Below are 11,327 nucleotides of genomic sequence, written 5' to 3'. Positions count from 1 at the left end.
CTGTAATAATGCAATGAAAACAAATGGGAAATGACTAATTAAGTAGGAAAGAAAATCAAATACAACCATCAAGAAATCAAGATATGTATTGAACCCCTGGATTTTTCTCTTTTGAAAGTTAACTCGAAGTCTAGATACTAGTTCGAACCCACGTTGCTTGGTCCAAAATTAGTGTATGGTCTGCAAATTGCAATATATTGAATTCTAGTTATCCTGCATCTTTTTTGAATCCCAATCTGTTAATATAATCTAAAGTATATCTATGTTCTATTATTGTATTCTATTGTTCATACAAGCAATGTGAATGCACGTAACCTTCTTTCAATTCAAACCATCAATCCTCATCAATGGCACAATTGAGTCCTTACATTTCTAACTACAATCACAATTGACAACAACAAAAACTAAAGATTATGAATCCTTTTCAAAAGTGGGGTAAGAAAACCACTTTGAAGGAGTCATCCAATGATGTAGTGGCTCACAATCACAGCCTTCATAGCACAAAAGAAAAGATCACAGATTGCAATGTTGTTCCCATATTCCACTAATTCCTCGTGATCTCTCTTCATCAATCAACATTACCTTTAATTTTTACTATCTCTCATTAATAATACTCACAAATAAATAAATTTCTTTTGAGAAAACAAACGGTTTAAATCAATCCTAGAACCTTCCACTTTATATTTTGTGTGCCAAACCTAATCCTTAACTTTATTTGAAAGAGTGATCTGTCTCCATTTTTCTTAAATGAACATAGTGGTCCTGTCACTTTCAAACTCTTATTGGTCTTTATTGAACTCACTTTTTCCCTATAAATAGGAAAGCTTTCATAACAAACCTATGCATTGAGTTAAAGTGTGTGTACAAACAAAGTCAAGTCTAGAGCTTCTTTCTTTCTACATTAGCACCTATAGTTCTTTTCTCTGTGAAACTTCAAAACATGGTTAGTTTGTGATAAGTTTTTGGTGTTTCACTTAAAAACTCAAGTTTTGTTTTTTGTAAACATTTCGTGTGAATATTTTCAGGAGAAGAAAATGAGTTGGACAGTTGGAGATGCTGTGGACTATAAAGGCTTCCCTGCTGATAGGTCCAAAACTGGTGGTTGGGTTCCAGCTGCTCTTATTTTAGGTTTGTAACGTTTCTAGCATATCCATTCTATTTTTTATAGCTCATCTGACTCCAACACCGACACCGTCACAATACTGACACTTATGATCACGTCCAATGTCAGTTGTCTGTGCTTCGTATTGATGATGTAGAAAAACTTAGTGTATTTGAAGATGGTGTTGCATAGTTTAGAGGATATAATCCATTTTTGGAGCACTTTCTCTTCTCTAACAAGTCTTTTTTTTATTGCAATAGTAGCTTGAGGTATAGTCATACACAAAGCTTAACTTTAAACACATGAAATCTCTTAGAAGTTTGAAATAGTAGTTGGATGTCATTAATGGTTTTAATTACCAACCAGCTGTAAAATGTTGTTAGTACACGTGTTGCATTAATAGTTTTAATTTCTCTTAAATTATTTATTACTTAACAGTAACCATGTTTCAGTCATTATTATTGAATGAAAAAAATTGACAGTAATAATAGATGACATGAGAAAAGTGATTTTGGGGGTTATGATTGCATTTGAGGAAGTAGACAAAAGAAGAGAATATTGAAGGACAAACAAACCATGTGAAATAAGAACTATTTAGCATTTTATTACATGTTGATTGAAAATAATTTCTGTCACTTTCTGTTTGGAGTAGGGGGAAAGAGAAGAATATTTATATATAAGGTTTTTGATGTGAATTAAGATACTCATATTCCTTATTTATCAACTTTTTTTTTATAAATCTTATTTTATTCTCTACTTTCTAAAAGTTGAGTTCTACTTTAGGTGGATTTAGAATGAACTCTTTTGTTCCTATATTTTGTCCTTTTTTTATTTGATTAATATTCACTTTTCACTTACCATACTACTCTAGTTCCTGTTATAAGTAAATATTTTCTTGAATAGTTAATATATCTAGATCATATACTTAGGGAAGATGATGAGGAATCTTTGCATGAGACAAAATCTAAGAGTAAAATGTACTTGTGTAAATTGTGACAGGGATTGAAATTGTTGAGAGGCTCTCTACAATGGGGATTGCAGTGAACTTGGTGACATATCTGATGGGAGTCATGCATCTTCCAAGCTCAACAGCAGCCAATACCGTGACCGATTTCATGGGCACGTCGTTTCTCCTTTGTTTGCTTGGAGGTTTTCTAGCAGATTCCTTCCTTGGAAGATTCAAGACTATTGGAATCTTTGCTGCAATACAAACACTGGTTAGTTACATATATATATATTTAACCGAAATAAACTCGGGTTTTTTCGAGCATTATTTGGATTCCGTTATATCAATGCATGTGTTCTTAGCTTTGATGGAATGGTGATTTCAGGGTACTGCAGCATTAGCAATCTCAACAAAATTGCCACGGCTAAGTCCACCACCTTGTCACGCGGGCGAAATTTGCAAACCGGCTAATGGAATCCAAATGGGAATCTTATACTTGGCTCTATACCTTATTGCACTAGGAACCGGTGGACTTAAGTCGAGCATTTCAGGATTTGGTTCTGATCAATTCGACGAGAAAGACGAGAAGGAGAATTCGCAAATGACTTATTTCTTCAACAGGTTTTTCTTCTTCATCAGTTTGGGAACTCTTGCAGCCGTGACAGTGCTTGTTTACATACAAGACAAAGTTAGTCGAAGTTGGGCTTATGGAATATGTTCGGTTTCTATGATCATAGCCATTTTGGTATTCTTATCAGGAACTAAACGATACCGATACAAGAAGAGTTTAGGAAGCCCTATTGTCCATATTTTCCAAGTTATTGTTGCAGCTGTGAAGAAAAGGAAGATGGAACTTCCATATAATGTTGGATCTTTGTATGATGATACTCCTGAGGAATCTAGAATCGAACACACGGATCAGTTCCGGTAAGATTAAGCTCGTCTTCGTCTAACCTTCTAAATGGTTTCTGTCAAGTTAGTGAAGACTAGTTGTGATTACTATTCTTTTCTGTTTTTAATATTTTCTGATTTTGTAGTTTTTTGGAGAAAGCGGCGATTGTGGCAGAAGGTGATTTTGATAAGGATTTATATGGTTCTGGTCCAAATCCATGGAAGCTATGCTCACTGACAAGGGTGGAAGAGGTGAAAATGATGGTGAGACTTCTACCAATATGGGCCACAACCATTATATTTTGGACCACATATGCACAAATGATCACCTTTTCCGTTGAACAAGCCTCCACAATGCAAAGGAATGTTGGAGGTTTTGAAATCCCTGCAGGATGTCTCACTGTCTTCTTTGTGGCCGCAATCCTAATCACTCTCGCAGTCAATGATCGAATCATCATGCCCCTTTGGAAGAAAATGAAGGGAAAACCAGGTATAAAAACTACTCGTAATTCGTGATTTGTTATGCATATGCATATAATATAAACTCTGAACCTCCTAGTTAGTACTAATTCGGTGTCTCGTCTCATAGGTTTCACCAACCTACAAAGGATTGCCATTGGACTTTTGTTATCAGCATTTGGAATGGCAGCTGCTTCGCTAGGCGAGGTGAAAAGATTATCCGTGGCAAAAGGTGTAAAAGGAAATCAAACAACACTACCAATAAGTGTTTTTCTTCTAATCCCACAGTTTTTCTTGGTTGGTTCTGGTGAAGCATTCATATACACAGGACAACTTGATTTCTTCATAACACAATCACCAAAAGGAATGAAAACAATGAGCACAGGTCTCTTCCTCACAACACTATCGCTTGGTTTCTTCATCAGCAGTTTCCTTGTGGCAGTTGTGAAGAAAGTAACTGGAACTAGAGATGGACAAGGATGGCTAGCTGACCATATTAACAAGGGAAGGCTTGACTTGTTCTATGCACTTCTTACCATACTTAGTTTAATCAATTTTGTAGCATTTTTGGTGTGTGCATTTTGGTATAAGCCTAAGAAGGCTAAGCCATCAATGCAAATGGGAACAATCAATGGATCTTCAGTTGAGGAGAAGTGCTAAAGTATGTTAAGATTGGGAATTAGACCCATCATTATAGTTGTGGGTACTTTCTTGATTTCTAGGTAGGAAGTTATGTGATGCATCCAAAGAAAGGGTTGAGTTTGATTTCGTATTCTTGGTGATGATACTAAAGAAATAATATGTTTAGGTTGATTTCCTTGTGTAAAGTTGTAACATATTATCTTGTATTTTCAAGCCCTTGTTAGTTTTATTTTTTCTCAATCAGGCTTGCTTTGTAATCTTTCCCTTATGTACATTGTTAAGGGATGGTTTGAATTTATAAAGAGAACACCATTCTCACACAAAACTTTGAAGCTACTACTGTTTTCTCTGGACAAATGATCTTAAGTACTAGGAGGAAGCTTGTGTTTCTTTACCATTATTCTCATGCACTAGATTAAAAAACGAAATAATATAAAGTAATTTTAGCAACAAGTCACTTATGAAGAAGAGACAACAACAAACGATGAATCAATGAAGGAAACGTTGAGAAACGCTTGTAGAGATTTTTGCAGAGACGTTTTAAAAAACATACCTAATGATACATCAGAAAACTCGTGTGAAGCGTCTTCTCAAAAAGGAGAATTTGATGAAGAAGATTATGTATGCCTCAGAGCTTTAAAATAAGACGACATTGAGGAAACTTCACTAACTCATAATTAATTATTTAAACTTAGTTTTAAGCTCTCTAAAGAGAATGAAAAGTTAGAGAAAAACATTACTAATCTTAAGGATTATTCCGAGTTCTTGAAAAACAACAATAAGATTCTTTATAAAGAAACTCATAGCATAAGAAGTGAATCCTTAATCCTTAAAATTAGCTAAATGTGATTCTTGCAATTCGTTTAAAATTGAAGCAACAAATTTACGTGAAACTTTAGAGAAATTTACTAAGGAAAAAGATAAGCTTAACCTAATTCTTTTCAGTTAAAAAGCTTCTTTTAATAAAAATGGTGTAAGTTATAAACTTGATAGATCGCATGATAAAAATAAGTTTAATCGCCATATGTTTAAGTGCAAGTTTTGTAATAAGCATCCCCATCCTGAGCCGTTTTTATTTGCTAAATTAAGAGGATCGAAAGGGAATGCATTCATACCTCTTAAAGTAAATAATGCACCAAGACCAAAGAAGATCTGGGTATCAAAGGTGAAAACCTAATTCAGTTTTGGAGAAATTTCTTTGCAGTTTCGAAGGTGCTTATTTCAAATTTTATGAAGCAATGCAAATGATGTGTATAATATGAGTATGCAAGAGAAGTTTGATGTTCCTGATGATATTTGATTGTAGTGTTGTAGGCATAGTTAGCAGTGCTCATCAGTCGTAGTTTTGCCTAATATATATGGTGGTCTCATGTAGTCATATTTGATCAAGTTATAGATCAAGCCAGATGGCATTGACGGTATTCCTTTAATGATGTTTGATCTAGGTGTGTGTTAACATTGGTGGTAATGCTTAACAATCATGTGTGGTCTGGCTGCTCGGTGGCATTGATGGTGATGCTCAATATTCATGGTGATCTTGATGTTTTTGGAGTCTGAAGATTATTGGTAATCATGTCTCTCCATATGATGTTTAACCACCTCTCGTATCAAAAAATCCTTAGAGATGGACTTTTGACGATGGCTCGTCGTTCTATCTTTAAGGGGAGTTCTCTAAAAGGTTTTTGAGATTTTGAGGTAAAGCTTTTGGTTGATAATCAAATCGGAAAGTTCTGAGGAAATATCTGACAAGCGGTATTTTTATATGCTCAATGATTTCAATTTCATCACTAACATATTTTGTTTGACTTGTTTAATCCTTTAAGATAGAGTACATATCAAATTGGATGACCTAGGCTAAAGGGCCATAATTTTGAAGATTGAGGGTGCTAAAAGTAACAAAGTTAAGCCCAATCTAAATGCCAATGCCCAAAGGGAGCGTAAAAATCTAAAAACCACATGAATAATCGATTAAACCTAAGACATAATCGATTAGAGTATACTTGAATTTCAAAATTCAAATTTTTGTGCTACATAATCGATTATACCTAAAGAATAATCAATTATTATATTAATTAGAGCGCGTTGACTGTAATCAAATCATGAGGGAATACCAAAATTAATTCCCGACAAATAATCAATTAGAGGCAGAGGATATAAATAGGTATCACATCCTCCCTCTTTTCTCATTCTTCTTCTTATTATTATTATTCCTCTTCCTCTTCCTTTTCTTCTTCTTCTTCTTATTATTATTATTTTTATTATTATTATTATTATTATTATTATTATTTTTCCTCTTCCTCTTCTTCTTCCTCTTCCTCTTCCTCTTCCTCTTCTTCTTCCTTTTTCTTTTCTTCATCTTCCTCTTCCTTAGCCATAAATTTAGTTTCGAAAATTCAAATAAGGTGCGGTTTGAAGTGTTTGAAAGGCAACACGTATGGCTATCCCATAGTGATGTATTAAGAGACTAGATGGGTACTGAAAATTGTAATAATTAATAGTCTACTTGTTATGCACTAGTTAATAATAAAGAACAAATAGTTAATTGATGAAAACGGATAAATTAATGCTAAGACGATTTAACATGATTGAGTGTTGTGTGGATATGTATTTGATGTGGTGATGTTGTTCGGTGATGTTATATGATGTGAATATGATTCGTATTGTTATGAAATGCATGATTATATGATGATTAATTATGTATTGATGATGACCATCGTTAATATTATTGGTGGATAATAATTCAGAAGGGGGGCCATAAGCATTATTATTGTTGTTGCATTGATTTGTATGAACATGCATCATTGTGTTGTTTCGTTAGAGGAATGTTCACTAGTTCAAAAGGGAGGGAACTGGTGGCTTATCCCAGGCTGGGGAGGGGGGCTCATGGGTTTAGAATGGGGGACCCGGTTCTTGAGAGAACCAAATATTGAGTTAGTACCGCATGCATATAGAGTCGAGATGTTGTCACATTACATACAGGTTGGCATTTGTGAATTGATGATTATTGTGTGAATACATTACCTATTGATGATTGTTGTTGTTGTTTAGGCCACCTTTCCTGATCTTTTGCACCGCTAACATATTTGAGCGTATTCTCACCCCTTTGCTTTATGTTGTCCACCATGGAGATCTTGCAGATAACTAGGATTAGAGTTTGGAAGATGACCTTGAAGCTCATCTTCATTTATTTTATAGTTTAGCGCTTTTAGTTGGTTAAATGTTATGATATGTAACTTCGGGAACAAGAAATTTTTATTATGTTTTGAGTTAATGCTAAATTATATGGTTTAAAGCCTAATACTTAATTTGTGAAAGTTGATTTTGAAGTTTTTATTATGTTAATTATGCTACATGTTGTTAATTTGTTTTCGGAAGTTTTTGGATGGTTGTCATAGTGACACCTTAAATTTTTGAGTAATTCTTTTTATATAAGTTTTGGGATTTAGGGTGTTACATATGTTATCATTATTCTCCACGCAGTAGTTTAAATGCCTTTGACAACTTCGTAGGGACCTATCGTTTTGTCCATCCCAGGAGGTGGCGAGGATCCTGTCTTAGGGATTCAGAGTTTTAATTTCCTATATAGGCTGCAAGGATCCCACTTAGAGATCCAGAAATGTTATTTCCCTTATGGGCGACAAGGATCCTGCTAAGGGATCCAACATTTTGATCGCTTTTATGGGACGAAAGTATCTCGCTAACGAATCAAGCGTTTTGATCGCCTCTATGGGCGGCAAGGATCCCACTGAGGGATCCAGCATTTTGATCGCCTTTATGGCCGACAAGGATCCCACTGATGGATCCAACATTTTGATTGCTTCTATGGGCAGCAAGGATCCCACTGAGTGATCTAACCCTTTTGCCGCCTCTGTGGCAGGAAAGGATCCCGCAGAGGGATCTAGCGTTTGATCGCCTATATGGGCGCCAAAGATCCCACTGAGGGATCCAGCGTTTTGGTCGCGTATATGGGCGGCAAAGATCCCCCTTAGGGATTCAACATTTTGATCACCTCTATGGGCGCAAGGATCACGTAAAGGGATCTAGATTTTTGGTCGCCTCTATGGGCGGCAAGGATCCCGCTAAGGGATCCAACATTTTGGATGCCTTTAAGGGCAACAAGAATCCCCTTTAGGGATCCAACATCCCGATAGCCTCATAGAGAAATATTCTTTGGAGATTTTAGGTATCATGCAAGGAAAGAAATAGTCGGTAAACACAAATTTACTAAGACAATAAAAGAAGGGTGTCTCATTAAAATCCCTCGCCCTATGAAAACCGCAGAGGGGAAAGACTGCACCCCCAGAGGCAACTTATTCTTACAATCAGCAGAGATGTAATACTCGCCCATAAAAAATCAACAATAAAATAGCTAAATAGAGGTAAAGAAAAACAAATAGATGCCATCAACGAGGGTGGCTCTAGAGGGCATTTCTTCTGGGCCTTCAATATTCGATTGCTTCACTTATGAGAAGGGGAACCTTCTCGTCTTCACAAGTTCCTCCTGGCGGCTTTATTCTTGAGCCCAATTTCCAAGCTTTTACGCCTAGAGTGCCAAGCCTTTTCAGTATGAGGCTCTCCATATAACATTTTATGGCGATTTCCTGATTCCCTTGGATAACCCCACTCGCCCATTAGAGAGATGGTACTTCATACATAAATACAAAGTGGACAAAGAGACACCCATCTGGTTAAAAGCTTGCCGCCCTATAATCATGTTGTAAGAAGAGGGGCATCAATAACCAAATACCTGGCCTTTATCTCTTTGGCATGGTCCTGCTCTCTAAAAGTGATCTTTAACGTGATGTATCCTTTTACTTGTATCTGCTCCCTAGAGAATCCAACCAGCGAAACTTTGAAGGGCTTTAAGTCCTTTAGGTCGAGGCGAAGTCTTTCAAATGCCTCCCAGTACGAAATGTCTATAGAACTTCCTTGGTCTACGAGATTCTTTTGATCTCTCATTCCTTGCATATGATGGTAATGACCATGGGGTCATCATTATAAGGGTGGATGTCAAATGCATATTTCTTAGAGAAGGTGATTGTGGCTTCTGGCGCTTGGGCCTCGCCTTTACCTTCGACATTGAGAATATCTTATATATTCAGGATTTGGTGAGCGTACCTTCTACAGGCGGAGCTAGCCTCCCTGTCCCCAACGAATCCTCCTAATATGGTGTTAAGCATGTTGCACATAACTTTAGTGCCTTCATCCTAGGATGCTTCTTTTTCTTTGTTGGGAATGGGGATTCCTACGTCGTATTGCACTCATGAGTTGGACTTGTCTGACCCCTGGAAGAGTCACCCTTTACGGATTTCTTGAGATGTCCCTCCTGGATTAGTCTTTTAATTTATTTCTTGATTTGGTAACAATCTATAGTGTGGTGTCCCTTAAATATATGTAACTTAAACCATCTTCCTGGTTCAAGACCCATCACACCCACATTTGGAATGGGCAAGGTAGGGATGTAGGGATGTTGTGCAGATGAAGAACCTCGCACCATATATGTTCACGATGGGTGTCCAGGGGCGTGAAGTTCTCTGCCCCCTTGCATACTCTCTTAAACATAGTATTGTCCTTTATGGGAGAGGTATACTTTCTCTTCCTCTGATGGTGTGAATCCTCAGTGATGGGAACATGATCCTAGACATCACACACCTTCTTTTCAACATTGCTTTCTTCGCCTTTTATAGAGCCTTCTGCTCTGGTGACCACTTCTGCCAACAAAAGCACTGACTTCTAGGCAAGGGACTAGTTTAAATGTCCCGGCTTGAGTCCATTTTGGAATGCCCACACAAATATTTCTTGGTTTGGAGGGACAACCCTGATGGTGGCTTCGTTAAACTGGGTGAGGTAGTCCCTCAGCAACTCTGACTAACCTTAACGTATCTTGAACAAGCTGGTGGTGGACATTTTCCTGTGATGACTGGCGGGAAATTGGTGTAAAAGTTTCCTTATGAGCTCCTGATAGTCAATGACAGAGGCGCAGGGTATAGCCATATACCATCGTAGGGAAACGACCCTGAAATTTTAGACAATAATTTGCACTTCACGGAGTTAGACGCTCCATGATATCCATTTATGTCTTGATAGAGGCGACATGCTCATAGGGATCACAAAGCGGGAGGTATTAATCCCTCGAGGACAAGCGCTCCCCATATCTTGTCTGAGAACGGATGAGGGTCAAACACCTTCATCTCCTCTAGAGGATTGGACTTCTACCTGCGCTGTTTAATATTGTGGACATCATCCTCTAGTGTTGAATTATGACGACGTAATTTGTCCATAGTGATATGCATCTCTTCTAGGGCGTCGATATCATCGTTACCACTAGTACCTTATGGCGTAAGGGATTAAGCCCGCATGTTAACCATGGCTGAAAGTGGTTAGGTGCAGGAGTGAGGGGTAACAATGAGTAGGGTGATGGTGATAAAAAAGATATGGCCCAAGTTAGTTTTATCTGGAGCCCGCGGTGGGCACCATTATACTAGTCAAAAAGTACAGGTGCATATGTCACCCCTGCAAAGGGCAGGAATTCTCATAGGCCTTAGCATTTATATTGCATTTAATGGCGGTTAGGATTTACCCGTGACGGAGAAAAGTCTTGTACAATGGTGTTTTTAGTGGTTTAAGAGAACCTTCTCACGTGAGATAAGAGGCTAGGTATGAAGTGTTGTGCTTTGGGTAATATGTATCCATTAGGATATGTCTCCTCTCCCCTTGGGAGAGAGGGTTTATGGAGGTTTTTTGGGCCTAGGGTTTAGGGAAACCCTTAGGGATGAAAACCACTCCTTCATGACTAGGGAAGGTTGTTAATCACTTATTCTTCACGGAATCGTGAAGAACTCCCTCTCCGCTGACTAATGGAAGACAAAGATATTATACATGTCCTTAGTCCCATGGACGAGCCCCATTATTCTGTCTAAATGTCTCACAGGCGACGTCACTCTCAAAGGGAAACTCCAAAACCATCCTTGTTAAGGACTCCCACAAATATAACACTAATATATATATATATATATATATATATATATATATATATATATATATATATATATATATATATATATATATATATATATATATATATATATATATATATATATATATATAATATATATATATATATAATATATATATATATATATATATATATATATATATATATATATATATATATATATATATATATATAAAATACAATTTTAAAAGTTTATGTAAAATTAAAAGGTTCAATCACAATAAACACTAACAATCAAAATTAAATATCTCAAATAGTCAAAATGACTTACA

General features: G+C 36.7%; 1 protein-coding gene across 1 annotated transcript; it reads left to right on the top strand.

Moving 5' to 3' along the window:
* Positions 1-793: 793 nt before the first annotated feature.
* On the top strand, positions 794-4,365 carry LOC127073565 (protein NRT1/ PTR FAMILY 6.2). Its single transcript, XM_051014739.1, has 6 exons — positions 794-943; positions 1,026-1,128; positions 2,102-2,319; positions 2,434-2,975; positions 3,086-3,429; positions 3,529-4,365. The coding sequence occupies exons 1-6, from the start codon at positions 941-943 to the stop codon at positions 4,056-4,058; spliced, it is 1,740 nt and encodes a 579-aa protein (XP_050870696.1). The 5' UTR covers positions 794-940; the 3' UTR covers positions 4,059-4,365.
* Positions 4,366-11,327: the final 6,962 nt, after the last annotated feature.

This window comes from Lathyrus oleraceus, chromosome 4, assembly GCF_024323335.1.
Source record: "Lathyrus oleraceus cultivar Zhongwan6 chromosome 4, CAAS_Psat_ZW6_1.0, whole genome shotgun sequence".
NCBI lineage: Eukaryota > Viridiplantae > Streptophyta > Magnoliopsida > Fabales > Fabaceae > Lathyrus > Lathyrus oleraceus.
This window is presented reverse-complemented; position numbering and strand designations above follow the sequence as displayed.